At 34.2% G+C, this 22029-nt stretch overlaps 1 protein-coding gene across 1 annotated transcript; it reads right to left on the bottom strand.

The window, feature by feature from the left end:
• Positions 1-956: 956 nt before the first annotated feature.
• On the bottom strand, positions 957-21517 carry LOC110027028 (zinc finger protein CONSTANS-LIKE 9). Its single transcript, XM_020728288.1, is given in 6 exon segments — positions 957-1570; positions 11351-11526; positions 11529-11657; positions 15249-15467; positions 19553-20238; positions 21291-21517. Coding segments are annotated over 5 exon segments (1230 nt in total). The 5' UTR covers positions 20138-20238; positions 21291-21517; the 3' UTR covers positions 957-1449.
• Positions 21518-22029: the final 512 nt, after the last annotated feature.

Raw genomic sequence — 22029 nt, 5'->3', positions numbered from 1 at the left:
TTGTTCATGTGACAAGTTTAAGTAGGTTGATTCAATGTTTTTATTTTTAAAGACAAGATGTGAAGATAAGAAAGAGAAATAATATTTTTAATTTTAAGATAAAATCTCAAATTTTAATTGTTGGGTTAAATGTTAAATTTCAGCTCAATCCAAATCAAGCGAATCAAACCGAGTTAAATTTCAGTTATGTTTGAATCAGTTTTTGCAAAGACTAAGCCGATTTGATTTCTTAAATTTCAATTTCATTCAGCTTGATTAATTTGTTGACCATCACTCTAAATTGTCCCTACAAAACATAAGACTACTCCCAACTTATCCTCAAGTTCTTCATTTGATGGCTGATAAAGAAAAGCTAACTGAAAAGTAGGCCAAGGAGGACAATCCAGATCCATTCTACCGTCCCACTGCAGATTATTTATTTTCATACTCTAAACCTAAAAATTACGCAACAATAATAAAATAAAATAAAATAAAACAAATCATTTTCTGACCCTAACCCGATTGTTAGTAACATGAATTATTCGCAATAGAAAAACATATTTTTTGCAAACCCTAAATTAAGCAAAAGTCTTTAAATCTTCTTTTGGGCCGCATCGTACTATAGGCACTGCAGTATCCCTCTGTAAGGAGAAAATTTTGCATACATAAGATGTTTGTAGAGCTGCGTACATCGGATATTATTCAGATGATATTTGAGGGTTATATCTGTGTTATACCCCTATAACATCTTTGTAACATACCTATAATCCCCCAATATCCTCTGAATAATCTCCGATGTACACAGTTCTGCAAATATCTTAGGTGCGCAAATTTTTCTCCTCTGTAAGAACATAAAAAAATAAAAAATAAAAATAATATATATATACTACTTGAGGGGACAAATTTGCAAAGTCCATATCAAACGATCAATATTTCATTTTAACATCAATGCTTTATTTCAAGATAGAATAGCACCGGACAGAGTGTAAATTACAATGATTTTCTACAGCCAAAAAAAATACAGTTAACCCAACTATACAAGTTCTTATTCAAGCCTTCTAATACAATAGATGTGTTTCTCTCACATGCTGAATACACAATTTTTCACAATAAGCAGTATGCGCTTTACAAATTTTATGCTGAAGACGAACAAAAATTACACAATACAACTACAGTAAAAAAGCGAGCTAAGAGCTAAGAGCTAAGCACAATAGATACTGGTTTAAAGAGAGAATGATGAGAACAACCACCAGTTGGTCGTTTCAGGATTCTGCCAATATTTGCAGAAAAATACTTCTGATATTTGCACCTTCCCTCAACAATGGCCCCTCAAAACAAAGAAACCAAGCAAAAATTGCAATTCCAGATGAGCTGTTAGAAGTAGCAGTATTACCGGTTGCCACCAGTGCAGGAAGGACATGGTGAAAAGAAGAGGGAAGATTTAACATATAAGTTGGAGATTCAACAGCTTCAGGTCTGGCATAGCGGATCATAATCATAAGCTTCACCAGCTTTGACGAATCTTCCCTTCACCCGCCTTCTAATGTCTGCTCTAGCTTTGCGTGAGGCATACCTTATTTTTTTCTCAAACCTGTTCAAAAAAAGTAGAAAGAACATTGCATTACTTTCTATTGTTTCATTTTTTTTTTACTATGAAATTAATGCCATCCAAAAAAATTTATCATCAGCTAGCCAATAGATACATTATAATATTCTTTTGACATATGATGTGTAATTTTTTTTTATGAGAAACTTTGGACAATGATGAATGCACCATTCATTGCTTATTTATAAGTCCGTTGTTCACAAAGCCTCTCGCTAAGGAACACCCAAAAGCCTCGAGGCTTGAGCCTCGCTATCGCCCGTGAGACTTGCACCTTTTTCATTTCAGGCAACGCCTCAAGGAAGTTATGCCTAAGAAAAAGTTATCATATTGTATCATTAATGTATATTATATTATATTATAGTATATTTGAGATATCTGATACAATGCCTCAAAAATGTCAAAAGATAATTTAAGTGTGATTAAATGATTATGTGAATAGTTTATTTCTTTGTTTTAAATCATAATGATTTTCAGATTAATTGGTTGCAAGAAAAAAAATTATATCGATTGAAGAATATTTTAAAAATGCAAATGAGAAATAACTAGATAATAATAAATATGAATATTCTTTTGAAGATAATGAAAGCGATGATAAGTTCACCATTTATCTTGAACTTCATGAAATATTTAAATTTTAAGTGAATGTTTATAGTGAATCACATTTCAAATTTCTATTTTATATCAATATTTAGGATTAAGATTTTGTTTCATGCCTTTATGACGATAAAGTAGACTAACATATCAATGATTTATATCATATTTAGGAATATATTTTAATTTTATGAGTTTTTTTTTCCTGTTTTGAGGCTAAAGCCTCACCTTGCCAAAACATAATGCCCTGATTCCCGATTTTACCTTTTTAAACATTTGTTTATAACACACTTTGAAATACATACAAGTAATCAATTTGACATTAAAAGATCTTAAATATGATCATTGTTTCAAAAATTATTTGTGATATGTTAGGAATTTTGTTTGAAAGAACATTAACAAACCACAATGTTCTCCAACTTGTGCTATTTATTTCTCGTGATATGTTTGGATTATGTATGAATATTCATTTATATATTATCACATATTCTAACAACTATATCTACACCATTCATTACTTACTAAAGTAGATTTTGATTTACATCACATGACATGCTTGTTTGATCATAATCAAAAGTTTAAGATTTGCATAAAAGTTATTTTGCTAATATTATATTATTTTGGAACCGACTTACATTGGTTCTGATATTAGCTATCTAATGATATTTGCATATAAGAAGAGGCGAAGGAGGAGATGGAGAGGGAGATGAAATGAGCACAAAAAAGACAAAGATGAGGAGATGGACCATGTGAGTTAAGTAAAACGGAGAGAGCCAGTTGAGGAAAAGCGGAGCAAGCGAGAGAGGAAGGACAATCGGGATTTGTTGCAAGTGAAGAGCTCAAACTGAGGGAGAGCGAGAGAGGCAAATTACCATGTGGAAACTGCATGCCAGCGAAAGTGGACAAAGAAGTATACAAGCATAGGGTGTGGGCATGGCATAGTAGTCAAGATAGAGACTTGAAAGCTCCAATCATGCTCGCAAATTTTGAGCTGCTATCAGATTGGGTGTGCGATGAATAAGGATCGAATTCAAATTGTTGATGGGTTCAATCGCTTCGCTTGAGTCGAATAATATTTATTTATTTATTTATTTATTTGAAATTATAACATATAAACGTAAAGTTTCTATTTTAAGGTATTTAAATAGCAAAGAATAGAAATCATTTATGATTATATTATAAATTATTAGGTTTAGATATTGTAAGAAAATAAATGAGAAAGAAATGAGAAAAAGGATAAACTAAGAGGAAGGAAGAAGAAAGTGGTCAACTATCATACAAGCGTTGAACAATTTTCAAAAGCAACTTTTGAATAGTATTTTGATTTTATAGTTTAAAGTAGTTAATAATTTAATGCATACCTTTTAATATGAAATAAGTAAAATTTAAAATCTTAAAGTTAAACTGGCATTTAAACTATTAATATTATTAGAAAATCTATCGTGTATATTCAATGAAAATAACAAGATAATTAATCAAATTATGATGATGTATTAATATGTCTAAGGAACATAAAAATCATTAGAAGATAATAAAGAGAAATATTAATAAATGTGCATACATTTAATGTAATAAAATGGTTATAACTTTAATTATGATATAAAAGTCATTATAATGAATTTAAATCAAATTTAAAAAATGTTCTAAATTTTATTTATAAATCTTAAAGTTCTAATTAAAATAAAAAATTTATAATTTTGAAATTGTAATAAAAAATTTACAATGATGATAATCAAATATTAACATCAATAAACTAATTATTTTAAATATTAAATGATTTGATTAATAAATAGTTGAAATATAGAAACCTTATGTTGATATGCACAATGATTAGATACATTGTTAAAGTGGTCAACCTTTTAAAGAAAAAATAATAGATCATCCAAATGCAATCTTATTTCTAAATTATAGCAATAATGTTGATTTTTTTGAAAGCCAAATGCATTTGGGGATTGCTTGTATACACTACTATTGTAAATGCAGTTTTGATTTGATCGAACTATTAAATTTATACATCATATCAAAAATGTCATATATCTCAAAGAATATTTATATTTATCTATCTTATATACCGATTTTGACAACAGAATATTAAATGATATGTACTATATGAATAAAATGAATCATATAGCTTATATGTGTATGATTGGCTAATTTAGTTCACAATCTTATGATACAGCTAGGAACACTATAACACCACCACCACCACCAACAACAACAAAGCCTTAATCCCACTACGTGGGGTCGGCTACATGAATCCTTTTTCTCCATTGCGTCCTATTTAGTGTCATATTTTCATTTAGTTCTAGTAAATTAAGATAATTTTTTATACAATAAGCCCAAGTCTTCCTAGGTCTACCTCTACCTTTCTTAACACAAGTCGAATCTAAAACATCTACTCTCCTAATTGGATCATCAGATGGTCGACTTTTAATGCGACAAACCATCTAAGAAGACTTTCTCTAATTTTGTCCATCACAGGAGCTACACCAACCCTATCACGGATATATTCATTTCGCATTTTGTCTTTAAGTGTAAAGCCACTCATCCACCTAATCATTCTCATCTCATCAATACTTAACTTATTATTATGCTTCTCTTTTAAAGGCCAACATTCAGCGCCATAGAGCATTGCAGGTCTCATCACCGTCTTCTAAAATTTTCCTTTAAGTCGAAGCGGTACTTTTCTATCACACAAAAGGCCAGAAGCATTCCTCCACTTCAACCAACCAACTTGAATTCTACTATTAACATCCCCATCTATATCACCATCGCTTTGAACAACAGACCCAATATATCTAAATCACACCTTCTAATAATTTGATCACCCAAAGTCACACTTCTATCACTAGAGCTATTATTACTCAAATTACATTCCATGTATTCAGTTTTAGTTCTACTTAAATGAAAGCCTTTAAACTCCAATGTAGACCTCCATATTTCAAGTTTTTCCTAGGTTTTTTCTCTCATTTTATCCACAAGAAGGATATCATCAACCAAAAGCATACACCAAGGTACATCCTCCTGTAGATGTCCAGTAAGATCATCCATAACTAAAGCAAAAAGATATGTGCTTAAAGCTGATCCCTGATGTAATCCAACTACAATAGGAAAATACTTGGTCAAACCTTTTGTTCGAACACAAGTAAAAAATCTAGTATACATTTCCTTAATGAATTGAATGCAAGTCACATCAACACCTGTCTTCTACTACACTCTCCAATGGACTTCTCTTGAAACTCTATCGTAAGCTTTTTCTAAATAAACAAAAATCATATGTAAATTCTCTTTATTCTCTGTACTTCTACATCAAATCTCTCAATATATGTATAACTTCTAAAGTTGTCTTGTCCGACATGAATCCAAACTGATTATAAGAAACCTTTATATCTCATGTTAATCTATGTTCAATTATCCTCTCCCATAATTCATAACTTTAGGAGCACTATAGCACCCTTGCACATAAATTGTCAAAAAAATATTGATATTAATGCAACTTAATTGATATAATTTTAAACGGTACACATGCATATGTTACATATAAAGATAAACACAATATATGATATAACAATAAAAATGATTTGAATTTTTTATACAGTCAAACTTGGGCAGTTAAATGGTTTGATACTAACTTGCTAAACCGTAACTAACGTTTATATTACATATTTAATTCTTTTATATTACTATCACTTTAGGAATATGAGTATTTACTGAATTTATTGATGATTATATGATAAACTAATACTGACGTGTGAGCGTCACCAAGAATGACGCAATCTCGTTTCTGCAAGATTCCACGAACCACAAGTTTTGTGGGAATTTGAAAAGCCCGCAATCGCGGGAATTTGAATACGACACTAACTCCAATTTAGCATGCATATACTTTTTGATTTTTTTCTTATTTCTCTATTTCTAATTAAGTTATTTTCTATGAGTGGAGACTTTATATATTGTTATTTCCAACTTTTTTTAGAACTTTTGCTTTGTTTTGAGTATATGGAGATTGTAATATCTAATTTCTGCTTTAGGAGTGATGTATCCCACACATTTTGCAAGTGGTGCCCAGGAAAAGTTCTAGCCTACTGATTTCTTTCTTAGCCTGGAACTTAGATTGGGTTAAAGTCATTCAAACTAATCCTATAGTATTACAAGCAATTGTAAAGTTGAAATCATACTTAACTAGGTACTGGATTGATGAATATTAGGTTCTAAGGATATTCTCCATCGTAATGATGTAAGTGGAGTACATGACATGTAAAGTGTAAATTGTAAATATGGCTAATGATAAATAGGAGTAACTCTTTTCTTTACCCTCTCGAATGCATAAAGAAAATTATTTAAAACAACTTTAATTCCTTGAATCTCGTTTTAACCGACAAAGAATACATCTCCCAACAAGGTATATCAACCTATACCCCATAGTTCAATGTGACTAACCTAATTGATTCTAGCATAGCTCTCCCAAGTCATTATGGTTCACACAACACATTTTAAATTTTAACATTTCACTTAGCTAGAATGAAATGTAAATGAAGATCTGAAGGTTAATCATCACATTCAACAATTAAAAGTAATTTCACAGCACATAACATTCATACACATCCTATTTAATCATCACAAGGTAAAGTAAAGAAATCTACGCAAAAAGCATGAGAGAAACAACACACCAAGTCATTGAAACAAAAGAATTCTACTATCCAAATGTTTAAAATTGAAATACAATAATAAAAACAAAATAAACCTATCTTCCTCTCCTTTACAAGGAACTGAAGATGCTCCACAAATGCTCCTGACTCCTGATTGTTGCTCCTAAAGGCTCTCCCTATCCTCTGCATTAGAAGAAGGATAGGCTCTATAGGAAGCCAATCCACTCAATCCTCACAACTTTATCAATGCTAGACCTACCAACATCCCCCCTTCATCAATCCTCTAAGTCTCAGATACATAGCATATATATATAGACTCTCTTAATTAACATAAACATCACCCCACGACCTCCTAAGCAACTCCTCACAACTCCCCACGACAGGCTTCCCGAACTGTCAAAACTGCTCCAAGAAAGCCACCCACTTGGCGCCTAGGCACCGCGATACTGGCACCTAGGCGCTGCACCCTTGCCTGGAGCATGCAGAGAGCCATGAGAGACTCCATCAAAGAGTATCAACTTTCAGCTAACATGGGAGATATGTTGAGAGAAATGTTAATGATTCAAAATCAGCCCATAAGAGACTCCATCAACAGGATTATTTTTGGTTGTCTTGGATGATAATGAGTTCAAAGTGTCGATATAAAGAAAGGGGCAGCTCCTGTTGAAGGAGTTGCCGGATAACTTGATTGACATTTTACCTTCTGCGTGGTTCCCACTAAAACTGGTTCAACATGACATGGATTGCATTCTAGAGTTGGTTAGAATTTGTTTATTAGATGCACTCAACTGAGTATGAGTGAGACAATTAGGTTACAATTTTGCATTCTAGGGTTGGTTCTTCCAAAAAAATTGTTTAAGCACTCGTGACTTGGTTCATGAGAAATATCCATCATGTGCAGTTCTAGTTTTGGTTGTGCCAAAAAAGGATGAATACTTATTCTATTAGGATTGACTTTAGAATGCGTATGTATTTTAGAGTTACATAAAATGGATGTGAGCATGAATTTTGCAGCGGAACCGCCTCTGACATAGAGCAAGGTGATGACTTTGTTATGATTGTGGTAGTTCAATTCCAAAAGCTTCCAGAGAAGAGGAAGAATCCTCTCCTGCCAGGGGAGAATGATGCGGAGCATTAAGTCAGGGATCTCACGATCACATTTCCATAGGTATCCATGGTTTGCAAGTTTTGGGGGATCATTAGAAGCCCACAATCAATAGAATTGGAATAGGGTGCCAATTCAAGGCTAGTTTAGCATTTTTCCACCTTTTTGATTTCCTTCCTCTTAATTTCTAATTAAGTTATTTTCTATGAGGGAACTATTTATATCTTTGTATTTTCTATTATTTTAGAACTTTTGCTTTTTTTTAGTATATGAAGATTGTCATCTCTGATTTTTGCTTTAGGAGTGTTGTATCTTATTCTTTTTATAAGTAGTGTTTGTATCTTGCTCGGGAACAGTTAGTAAAACCTCCTCACCGCCTAAATGTCACATATTTGGAGTTCTCTTTGTTATTCTGTCGAGACAGCTGCCAAATGATGCCTATCCCCTTCCAAAAGCCATTGACCTTGCATATTTTTGTTTTGTCACTATTCCACAACCACTTCTCTACTAAGTCCCCTTCCTAAACATCTTCTAGGAGCCCTAGAACAGTATCAAACACTTTCATATTTTAAATTTTTGGCGAGAAGATGAGTGACAAAAGGAAAGATATTGATAAAATAAGAAGCCAAATTAGATGAAGATAATTACAATAATAACTAGTTTAGTTTTAGATTTATTTAATTGTTCATAGCTTTTTTGAGATTATTTGGATAATTATATTTATTATTTAGCGATACTGTTAGAAATTAAAAATTGATTTTTCACCATCCAACCATATGTTGTTGTCTTGATAATTCCAAACCACTGGACAAAATTGTGATATATAGCTTATATATGTGTGTGTGTGTATATATATATATATATATATATATATATATATATTGACAGGTTTCAAGTATCCTATTACTTTTGCTGCTTTGATCCATATATGTTAATTTGTACTACTTGTAACATATAATTGTTCGAAAAAGAGTATATCATGTATGTAGTTGAAAATTGACATCTTACAAGTATGCTTCTATTCTTGATGTATGCATGTATTAGTGCATAATATTCCTATTGGAGTTCAGATTCTAGATTCTTATAATTAACTATGGGTGTGTTTGAGGCAACTTGTGTGTTTCAAGATAAGCTGTTTATCCTGAAATGCGGCCTGCAGGAGGGCCGCGGAGTTCGGCCCACAACCTGCGTTTAGTGTAAACACTTAAATACAGTTTCAGATAAGCTGGCGAAACGCACGAACCAAACGGTACGGCGGCGTTTTCATTACACAGAGTGAATCATATGAAAGTTAAATGCATACTAATTAAGGGTATGTTTGGGGAAGCTATAGCTTATTGAATAATCTACTGATACGCTGATTAAAAATAATATGCTGATAAGCTAGGTGCGTTAGCTATTACAAATTTTTAATTTTTTGGAAAAGCAAGACCGCAGCCAAAAAGCTTTCACCGCACCTAGACTGGTGCGGTGTGAAAACGTTGTTTTCAGCGTTTTGAAAATGCATAAGCTACCAAAAAGCAGTTTACTCAAACAGGCCAGGTGCGTTTTCAAAACGCCACCGCACCAAATAAGCTGCCCCGAACGAACCCTTAGAGTCTAACCATAATCCCTAGCTAAATACTATGGACTATGCATGCTTTCATTGTGATATCATTATCTGAACTACTTTTCTATTAGTCCAAAGTACACTGACATCAAACTAAGCTTCTAACCCCAATTGAATAACTATGCCTTCATAAAACTCAACGTGCATGATCTTTCTTAATCTATAACATGGTACTAGATTCACCAATAAACTAGAGCTCATCTTCAATGCTCCCACAGTCTTAAACTGGCATGGTTCAACTCTCATTCATAGTCTCTTTTCTTACCTATTGAGTTCTCTTGTATATTTCATACAACCTCACCCTATTGTAATTGTGTATTTTTCTGGTCTCAGATAAGAGAAAAGCCTCTATAAAGGATTATCTGACACATAAATCAAGCAATATGATGTAATATGGATTAGCCTGCCATATTGAGACAAATGCTCTTTTTGAGGAAGGCATCGGTACTCAGCAAGACAGACTTGAACTATTCAACCATTTAGGAGCTTCAAAGGACTTAGGTGATCCCCACAAGGCCTATAGAGAACGACAATGTCACAAAGTGTAAGGACTTGGGTGGTCCCCACACGTCCAAGCCCTTCTTGCCATCTTAAATTCACTTTAATGATCTTTCATTCAAGAATGTTTGTGAAGTGTTATATCTGAATCTATCCTGCGAATCACACTCAAGGAATAGAGAGTAGAACATGAGAGAGAATGAGAGAGAGTAAAAGGAGTGGGCAGTAAAACTAGTTCTTTTACTGGTGACTGATTAACCCCTTACTATCGAGATGACCCTCTATTTATACGCAATAAGGTATAAAGTGTGCGATTATATGTTTTCCACTGCTTTTACAGTGCCATTATAGGATATTTTAGGTATTAAAAATAAATGAGCTTATAGATCGGCTAACCTATTATTCAGCCGACTAAGCTTGGTAGTCCTTAAATGGCAAGGCCCTTTCGGTTAACTCTACTAAATTTGGGCAGTTGGTCGACTTTAGTTGTCTTTCGGTTGTTCGGATCTTCGCTCAATCGGCTGCTCTAATCATTCAGTTGGCTGATTAGGTTAGCTGGTTCGCTACTTTGGCCTGGTGATCTACTGTCGAACCCTAGATGAGAAACTCATGTCACCAGGATGAGACTAGGTTGTCAGACAAATAGTGGATCATTATAATCTAACAAGTAGCCTTCCCCCTCGACAGAAGTTTCACCTGGAGTGTTTGTAGAGCGTGTTATGATGAGAAACTTAGGACTCTTGAAGAGTCTAAGGGCTCTTGTGAAGCGAATGGCAATGCCAACATTAGAGTTGCTTGATACCTTTTTTGGTTCAATGTTCTTGATCTTTGACTTGGACGACCTTCGTTCCGACAATTTCAGATCCTGCTCCAAGGAAGTTGTGGTTGGTTAATCAGGTCTTTTACTTTTTGCTAGTGTGACTTTTGATCTTTCTTTCGTGGGCCATCCTTGACCGCACTTTTGTCTCATAGTTGGTTGAATTTCCTCAGGATTTATGCTGAGGCATTTCTGACATACATGAAGTTAATTCTTCAATATATCCTATTTTTTAATGAGTTAATTTCAATTTACAATAGACTTAAATCCATATCCAAGCACAAATGTATAAATGTCATTTAATCTTCAATCATACAGTATCAGCATCTCAGTGCAGCGCTACACCAATACCCTTGAGAGGACATGGGGATCATAAGAGATTAAGATTTGCAAACATTTTCAAAGGAAACAAATTGAAAATGAAACAAATAAGAACAGTATAAAGAAAAATATATTTACCCTGAACATTCCAATAAATTATGAAAAGGCATGCACTTACTTCCGCGCTTTCTTCTTCTCTTTGTAACGCATGACAGCATTACCCCTGTTTGCTGCCTTTATTGAGCTCTCAGGACCAGGCGCATACCATTGAGTTTCACCCACAAGAAGCATTGGAGACACCCCACATTCTTGATAATCTCCAACACTGCTCTCACCGGTCAAACCAGAAAAAGAAACGGATAAGCAGGAATGGAATGAGCTTGTCTTGCCGGAACCAACACGCTAGAGTTTGCTTTCGCCACCGGGGTTGACATCACTGAATCAGCAGATACAGCATTACTGCAGGTTGTGTGCAGGGATTTGGCCTGAGCAGCAGATGATACATGGTAAAGGATATAACTACAAGAATAATAAACAATTCCCACAGAATAATATATATATATATATATATATATATACATATATATATATAGTTTAGACTGTGGAAAGATCCACTTTATGAAATACATAAGATGAATCGAGATAATTCAGCAAGCAGTTTCAATACATAAGGATTCTAAAATGTAGGCATATTGATCTTAGTAAATGCTAAATGTACATGATCTTTCCATCCAAGAGAAATTTGAAATTTAAAACAGGAAAAAAAAATCAGTATATTAATAACAAAGATACTTGCAACATCCCCCTACAAACACAAAACACAGGCACAAATGCATAGGAAAAGAAAGGAGAATTTGCATATATACCAAAATACTCTTATGTATTGGCATATCTAACATCCATAGATTTACATTTACCTATATAGCACCCTATTCTAAATCACATTACTAATACGACTAAAGTAACTTATCCAACGAGAAATAATCCTTGTCAAGCATATGATGCGATGTGATTTAGATATTAGAGCATTATCGAACTAAAAATAAAGATTTAGGTGCTATGCGTTTAAATACAAAGAATTATGAGCTTTCTATGTACTCGCCAATAAATAAAAAGAATAAGCAAGACAAACAGAAGGCTATTTAGACTTTTAGATATGTTGAAAGACCCGACTAGCATATTACAACTAAAAAATATTCTATTCGGATAAAAGTTCTATGAGCAAAAACCAATTGGGAAAGTCTCAATTTTCACTTTCTGGATGTTTTTGACATCCTTTAAATAGGTGCTGGCTCTATGTAAATAGAGTACGACACATGTTACTGCACATAGCAAAATACGTCATTTAGATCTTGATTCGGACAGCTGCTTTTTTTTTTTTTTCAGATCATCAACACAGTTCTATTGAGTTATTATTTCTTTTGCTGTTTTCTATAAATTTTTCTGATAGGAAGCTTTACAACCAGATCTTCTAAAATGTAGTAGCTTTAATAATTCTACTGTTAGATTTTTTTTTTCAAAATGTAAATATTTATAATATCCACATAAGTTTTCTAAAAAATTGATTTCCTCGTAGCAGCTTTAAACCAACCTTTAACTACAATCACTACAAACGGACCCATAGTTGTACTAGAAAAAATTATCTTTCTAAATGCAGAGAAGCTTTTATCAATAGCCAATTGCATAAGTTCTTCCTTTGTCTATCTGCTAATCAATATAATATGTAGCTAGGGCAGGTTGCTGAACCAATGAGGTAGGAAGCCCTAATATAACCTGGGGTGTAACCGAGCCGAGCCTAGCTCGAGTCACACCTAACTTGAGCCTGATCAATTGATTCAAAGCTTGAGCTTGAGCATAGTTCTATGAATTTGAGTTAGCCAATAAGCTTGCTTATTCATTAAGAGAAAAAATGATTGTAACAAAATAATAAAAAGAATGAGAAATTAGATTGGAAAAAATAATAAATCACTTAATATAAGTGAGATAAAACTTTAAAATATTTTTAACAACTTTGTACTTAAACAATTGAATTGTAAGTTCTTTTAAATATTTTATTTACGTAGCACCGTCATTTCTAAAAATGTGTCATATCCGTATCGGGCCGACAAGTCCCGACACTTATCCGACATTTGTTCAAAACTACAAAATATATATATTTGAATTTTTTTCGGGCCTAAACATGTTTTGAGATACGCCTCGACATCGTATTAGATATGAACTCAAAATGATATAGGGACAAATGGGGCACAAGAAGCAGAAAACTATAAATATATATAACCCAAATTACATCTCATAATCGAGGCCACCTCCTTTGTCGTCATGCCAAAGCTCCCTCTAACATTCGTCATAATCGAGCATCGAAAGTGCATCCAATATATGTCAAAGTCGAGCAGCAATAGTTCCCTCTTTTGTTTGTCAAAGCCTAGCTTCAAATGTCCATCCTGCATTCATCGAAGCCGAGCGTTGTAGTTCGCTTTTGTTCATCGAGGCAAAACCTACACAAGCTAATATGAAAGCCGTAAGCTTCTTTGTCACAACCTAAGCAAGAGTCCAACCTGTTCATTGAAGCCGATCCAAATACCCACAAATTTGCGACGATTCTACTGAAGCTTTTATTCGTTAAAGTCAAGTGAAATCACTAGTATTGTAAGTGATAATTTATATATATTATTTAGTCTTTAATAAGTTAATAGTTATAAATCTATATTTAGTTTAATTCTAATGGCTATATTTTAGCTTAATTAATTAAACATGTAATCATAAGATATTTTAAAATTTATTAGATAAGTTAAGAGGAATTTTCTTGAAACATATTATATATCTAATTTTGAAAATTAATTTTTATAAGCATGAGATTTCATAATACAAGTTAAATTTTATTCTTATGTATTTCGTTTTGTGATGTCTCGTGTCTTTAATAACGAAAAAATAAAAAAATATATATAGTATGCTAATAATTAATAAAATATTAAAACGTGTTCAAGACGTGTCGTATTTTATTTTTTTTCAATTATATCGTGTCTTGGTATTGTGTCGTGTTGTGTTCGTATACCCATATCCGTGTCCATGCCTCCTAGGTTTTTATATCAATAATTTTTAAATGAACCGGCTCACAAGCTAATAAGTCTAGTCAATATCAATCAGGAAAGACGAAAATCAGACAGCTAAATTAGAAGCTTTTTATAATTAGAAGCTTCCTTATTTTCAATATCTTTATTCTGATTTATTTCCCTTTTAGCTGAATATTTAGATTAGGAATATGTATTATTATGTTACCTAAAATAGATTATGCACTTTATTTAGTACCTAAAATAGATTGTAAGATTATTATTTAATGAAATGAAAGCAAAGGGAAAAGACATCGAGTCTATTCAAAATTTAGTCTATTTTTCTCAAAACTTTGACATGATATGATATCAGAGCCAAGTTTTGTCCTAACCACCAATAATCGTTGAAAGAGTTCTCGCGGGAAGAGAGGAACTACTTGTCCGCCTTCGATTCGTCTTCTACCGAGCTGCGTCGTCTTCCTTCTACGTCCTCTCTCTCTCGTGTCTGGGCTCGCCGACAGGGTTTGGGTTACGGCTCCGCTCACCCTGCCGTAGAATTTCAGCTCAATCGTTCATGGCACCACCATCCTGGGCGCAATCGCCTCCATCATCAGCGTTCTTCTCCATCTGCTTGCTTCATTCAGCGGTAGCGACGACGTGCGGATCACTGATTATGTTCTACTTGAAAGAAATCTCTGTGTTTGGTTTATAACTACGAAGAATATGTTTTGTATAATTACGATACCTTATCTAATAATATAACCCAAGCCATGTTCAACATGAATCCATTTGTTAAATGGCGTATAAATGCCCAAGCACTGAGCTGGCATGATTTGGCTTTTCATCTACTCCAACCTGAAGTGACAAATGTAAAGATTATAATAAAGCCCTTTGCACTCGTAGAGGATCCAACAGAATTAAATAGTTAAAAAATGGATAAATAGGATATAGATTACTTCTACCAGCCATCCAATCTATAGCATGAAGAGAAGCTATTTACATTAGAGACACTGCAATTTTAGAATTTACCTCAGCAGCAAATTCACCCTGACAGTTGGAATTGGCAGCAGAACTTTCCATTTCAAAAAAGCTGTCAATCCCTACATCATCAAAAAGCTTCTCTGCATGTGTATGAGATGTGCCGAAATATTCTTCATAGTTCTCAAAACTCAAGTCAACATTTCCAGAAAAACCATTGTAGAAACCATCTTTGTCATTTTCAGTATCCTTCATTCCAGCATTGGAAGGCTACAAGTCATCGATAAAATAATCACTATAAGCAGATTACGTTGGAAATTGCAAAACATACACAACCATAACTGGTGATAATCCTACTTTCTTATGATTTTCCCTCATTGCTTTTAATGAAGCATGAATGCCTCTGAAACAAACCAAAAAAAAAAAAATGAGGCTGAGAAGTAGTTCTAACGATGGAACATGTGCAAGTAATATAATTAGTAAGTAAACTCCAAAGCCAACTTATTAGGCTGCCATTTTCAAGATCCTTAGAAGGTTAACTTAATTATTTGTTGATAAAAAAAGTTTCTTACGATAGCCAAATTTTAGTAGCAATATACAAGTCTACTTTTCGTTATACTGAACTAGCTCTTGAAGAAAATTCTCTTTAGAAGTAATGCGATGTCTATGATCACATGCGGTTAAAAATAAAGTGGACGAGGAAAACAGATATAAGCAAAAAAAGGAAAATTTCCTTGCTCCAGTTGGCCGAAACCTGGTTCCTTAAGTAATGGTTTAAATAGAAGAAAAAAATTAAAGAAATTAACACATCCTTGGAAGAATGAAAATCTAAAATTTATAGCTGATTTTACTTAGAGAAACTCCTAAATATAATTGATAGAATTTCTAGGAATCAGCCATCCTATAGCCCAAAGTCAGCCGCCATCCTTTCCGGAAAAATCTACAAGCTGTCAAGCTTGATTTATTTATTACAGGACTTGTATCCAGGAATATCCCGCAATCAGCACATACCCATATGTGAGTCACGCAAGCAAGAATACCATCTAGGGATCAACAACAGCCAACCCATTATGTAAATAACATGCTAGAATTCATTTAGGGAAAAATCAAGCATGGGAGAAAATTAAAAATTTATTTATTTATTCCCTTTTCATAGGATACACTAGTTAGCATTCAAGAAGTGCAATGCCTTACATTCTTACTAGATAAGAAGAAAAGAATTTTTTATTCTTAATCATTCTTTCTTTTTGCTTTAATCCATACAGTAATTCATTTCCATCTTTTATTTATCATTTAGTTATACTTGTATTCATTTTATTTTCACATCAAGCCATAGCATTAATCCATAAGGCCTACCACAATGTTTTCCTCTATCAGGCTGTCTCAAATGCAAATGCAAACTATTTCCATTACTTTTTAATTTCATTTCACATGCTTCTATTGTCACCTTGTCTTTTGTTTACACTTTCCTTTGTAATCTTTACACTCTCCGTTTGATAATAGCTCAAATTAGAAAAATTAATTACCAGAAAAATGCTTCAAAATAAAACAACAATTCTCAGTATGTTGTGAGTTCAAGAAAAAAATTAATGCATAAATTGTGTACACGAATAATTATAAGGAAAGAAAATTGAATATATCAAGAAATTAAATATATTAAAAATAGTAAGATCTCCACTAAACCCAAAAGAAATGATAGAGCTTTTCCTCAATTAAATGATATTGGTGAATTCTAAGAATCTGTGTTTTCAAAATTCACAACCTAGGATCCAAGTTAGTAAATCTACATGAATGGCATGCAGCCATGGAGCTGACACTAGAAGAGACGAAGAAGCATGATGTCTGTGAACTCCCGGCCTTCAGCTCCATAACCATTTGTGTAAGGAGTCATCATTAAGCATCCTTAAAATGTCAAAAATGAACAAAAGCTAGATAAATTGTCTTATTCAACTAGTGTTTGTCTTGAAAAATATAATTAAGTGATATAAATTTAGTTTTACACACACACACACACACACACACACACACACACAAAGATATATATATATATATATATATATATAGAGAGAGAGAGAGAGAGAGAGAGAGAGAGCCCAGAGGCTAATATATTAAATAGAAAGTACGATACATATAGATTGTGTGGGAGGGCCCAAACATGGTACCCTGCCCACACGATAACCTTCACATCAAATGGTTTAAAAAAAAAAGAAAATACAGCAAAATACATGAGAGACCAAAAGAAAAAACTAAAAATTGTCAAAATATGGAGTATCAAGTAACTAGAGAGCAACCCAATTTTGTCTTGTCTCTGCCTCTAGTTCTATAGGAGTCAGCTAATAAATTGGTAAGATGAGTGTCATTGCTAGTAAACTAATGTATCATCCAATAAATTCACGAGCTCGAGTCTGCCTCTGTTCTTCGTCTTCCTCCTGAAATAGACATGTCATTCCTCATCCGAAGATAGACTCACCTGATCAATGGAATTGTCTAAAGTGTGTCGGACATGTGTAGATTGTTGAACATTAGAAGCAACAATTTGTACCAGCTGATCTTTTATCGGATCGAATGAGCACTCTCGTGTGTCTTGACATATAAGTGAGTCTTCTTCAATAACAGTAAATGATATCAACACATTTGGATCTATACCTGTAGTATGGTGTTCTTCATCTGGAACTGCGGTACTGGAAAGAGAATCGGGTTACACCTTCTCAGCAGGGATGGTAAGTGGCTGATCTTTAGCGATATTCGACCTTAGATGAAGATCCAAGCGATAGCAAATAGTAGAACTATGACCAACAATATTACAATGAGAGTAATAAGGAGAGTGTGGTTCTATTTCAACTTTTCACCAAAACCCGTTAATAGTAGTGTCAATTCATACTTCATCCAGAGCTAGTTGAGTGATATCTCTCTCAATTAATACATAAACCACAGTGAGTCTGGTGACAGCAAGCGTAAGACTATCAACCTTGAGAGGCGTACTGTAAGCAGTTGCTAAAGAGTAAACAATTTCTATATTAAACAAATGTAATTTTAACCCCGTAAATTTTATCCAGACATAAATGATAGAGGACTCCGCTTTTGGATCAAAATCGACAGTCCACTTCAGAATTTTCATAAACGGTTGTCGATCTTGATAAGTTTTTGAAAAAAAAAATGGGAGTATGATCGGCATCGTGAGATAACTGAATAAGTATATGTCGACCGCCAAATAAGCCAATATTTCAACTGCCCAATAGCTTAATAATATCAAATTATTTACGAATGATCTCCAATTTTGGGTGACCATAAAGGAATTTCCCCACTAGAGCAAAACACTAAGAGGACGCGAGAGTTCTGGTTTCAACCTCAATGAGAATAAAAGCAGACTTGCAGACTTCTCATTTTTTTTTGCCAAGCTTTTTAATGAAAGTGTGATCACCACCACCTTCAAGAGCATCGTGGAAAGATTAAGGAATATTGCAGGACTTGTCAATATAAAAACCAGGCTCTGAACCTGAAAGAGAAGCATGAGTAGAAATAGGAAAGTCGTCGGTAAGTGCATTGGCATAGGAACGCATCGTCGAGGCCATAGCAAATCCCGTAGTTGTCAGCATCTCCTGCTGAATCTCGTACCAGTCGGCGCCTCCAGCTGAGAGTGTCGAGAAGTAAACGTCAGGACGAAACAGACGACAAGACAGAATCGTAGAAGACGAGCCGCGATCGGCCCTACAGCCCGTCCTTCGGAGAGCAGCGAAAACAAAGGCACAGATCAACGAAACGATCGAAGATGACGGAAGCCGAAACAAAGAGCAAACTCTTCGAGCGTGAAATTACTGTGGCAGAGGTTCGCCGTGACCCTAAACCTTAGCAGACGAAGACATGTATATATATACATACATACATACATGCATAAATATACAAATATACATATATATTTGCACACAAAATTCTATTTAGCACAGGTATATTACTATTAAAAACTATTGATATACTCTAGAAACAGTTTAAGTTCTATGATAAAATGCACTGTAAAAATGTCCATTCTTAAGATTATTCTAGATCATCAACTCAGGGCCACAAATATTACAGGGTAGTTGCAAACATGCAGTGTTTTCATACCCAAAGAAACTATTCAATCTAATTATGCCTAATGCCTGGTATGTACATCACCTCATGATTCGGTAGCTAGTTTTTTTCTGTTAAAAAATGATAATAATCTGTATGAATTTTCTTGTACAATTTTTTCTTATAGACCATGAATTGCAGAGATTAAATAAAACGCCACAAGATTTAATATGAAAGCGCAGGGGCATCTGATGCTCAATGGTAGAAGTTAATGCATTGAACTTTAAATGTGCAGAGATTTCATGCACCTCAGGTGGTGTCGAATCGACCGAACCAGCTTCTTGATCAGCGCTGCATATCATAGGAGTTGGAGAAGATGTAGCAGAACCAATATGAAAATTCTGTTTATTCTGATTCTCAAGATTGTTAATTTTGCTTATATTGTCAATATCTGCATTACAACTGTTTGGAAGGGGTCCCCAATAAGTACTGGCGCTGTTCTCATTGATGCTCATTAAACCCATTCCCTGCTCACAGCTAGAATCTGCCATTGGAGGAAATTCCGAAACAAAGGACCATAAATTGGCAAGCTCTGCAGCTGATGGACAGCCCGAGTAGCAAGTAATTGTCTGCTTTTTATGTCCTGAAGCTGAAGTGAAAGAACTGTGTCCATTCCAATCACAATTATGACAAAGTGAAATGCTCTCTTCAATACATCTAACTGTTGCCGGCTGCAAATAACATCTATCACATAAAAGAGTTCGAGAGTGACGCCTTGAAAGCGCATTAGCAGAATGAACATTTCGATCACAAGACAAGCATAAGGATGCAGAATCTGATCTACAGTACACCATTGATCTTTGATCTCCACAAAAGTCACAATAAGAGCCCATGGTTCTTGAGGAAAATCAGACAGAAATCAGGACAAAATCCACTATCCCCTTAACTTGCAGAACAGTTCTTGATGAAAACTTTAAAAAACTTTGCAAAATATCTGCAGCATGGAGAATAACACCTTCAAAATAATACAGATATGCCAGTATTTACTGAAAAAATAATTATCTAAATAAAGAGGAAACTTAGCAGAGGCTATTTTTCCCCCCAGAAATATCCAAAGCATCAAATCTTTACAAACAACCACTGTATACCCGCCCACCAAAATCATAATTGCTTCTCAGCTAGCCAGATCGTAAAAGAAGCAAGCATAGAGGATAATTATAACTTTTTTTTTTGTGAGTTATATTTGATAGTAAAGGGTACAATACGTATATCGCCATTTTGCAGTTCAAAACTAAATTTGATGGACTATTCTATATCCATACAGACACTCTTAAAGTGAAATTACTTGATAAAAGTTAATGCAAATATATAAAAGCTTCCAATGAAGAAATTGTGGGGCACCACAAGGACTATATAGAACGTACTTTCTGCATATTTTTTCTCAAACTAGCGGTCGCAAGGAAAAGGGAAGCGAAGCGAATACGCTTGCCTGATCGATTCTAATGATGAGGAAGGTAGAAGAAGTGCAGTTTTCATTGATCATTTCGATCTCCAGCTTGAACTTGTATGAGCTAATTTGATGATAAAACCTAGCAAACACTTCCAGTTTGAACAAGGAGGATGAAACAAACCAACGCAGACAAAAGAATACCGAAACTTTCTCACCTTCCGACAGCTACCACCAGAAGTTAATTCTCACAAACGTCCATCATATCTCCAACAATTTTCAGAGAAGAAAGAAAAAACTCAAAAAATAATCAACTCACCACCAGACATGCATAATGGCAACAAAACCAAATAGAAGAATAAGGGAAAAAGAAAACACTAGCGAATTCTTCTTAACACAAAAAGGAAAATACCACTCCTGCATCATCCAAACACAACCCTCAAATTTCGCAGCATAACCACGTCCGATTCAACACCTCTCGTAACATTCCCTTGGAAAAATCCAATAAACAGGGAAACTGATCGTCGGATAACTTCAATTAATAAATAAATAACACAGAAGAAACATCAACATCCAACAACAGATCAAAGAACAGTTACCGATTGATAAGAACCACCGGGAGGCGCATCTCCACCACTCCCCACCAAGCCACTTTGATTACAACTTACAGTAACGGGAAAGAAGTGAAGAAAGGTTAGCAGAAGATGGGAAACAGATAAGAGAGACTCAGGGAGGTTCGACTCATCCTGCAGGGTTCCGGGGAAGAAGAAAATGGGGTGAGATAGCGAGATGGCAGTGGATGAAGGGAAGGGAGAGATGAAGTGAAATGGTGGGAGCCACGGGGGGCTGGCAAAAAGTATCCCAGGGGCATTCACTTTTTCGCTTTTTAGGGGTATTTAGGTAATTAATAGGGGATAAGAGGCGAGCGGACCACTGGAGACACGAGAGATATTGCGCCATATTATCACGATCGCTGCGAATTTACCGTTACACCACTGCCCCTTCGGCTTGACATGATCCGTAGGCTTTGGAAGGGTTAGAAAAGTGCAAATATTAAGCGTGCAATCCACAAATATGGAGTAGTGATATTTAGTGGTATTTAAGGATATTATGCATCAAATATCATCACAATATTATTAAATATTTTTAAATTTATATTTATTTTCTTCTATTATTTTTATATGTATTATTTTTTCATTATGATGAGAGTTTAATTAATGAGGATACTTACCGAGTGGTTTTTTTCATTTTCTTTATTTTGGGTTTTAAGATGTGAATGTTCTCAAATCATATTTATTACGGATGTATGTCTTGAATTTACACATGAAGGACTCTGTT

Source organism: Phalaenopsis equestris, unplaced genomic scaffold (assembly GCF_001263595.1).
Source record: "Phalaenopsis equestris unplaced genomic scaffold, ASM126359v1 Scaffold000411, whole genome shotgun sequence".
NCBI lineage: Eukaryota > Viridiplantae > Streptophyta > Magnoliopsida > Asparagales > Orchidaceae > Phalaenopsis > Phalaenopsis equestris.
Note: the sequence above shows the minus strand (reverse complement) of the source record. Positions and strands in the feature narration are given on the sequence as shown.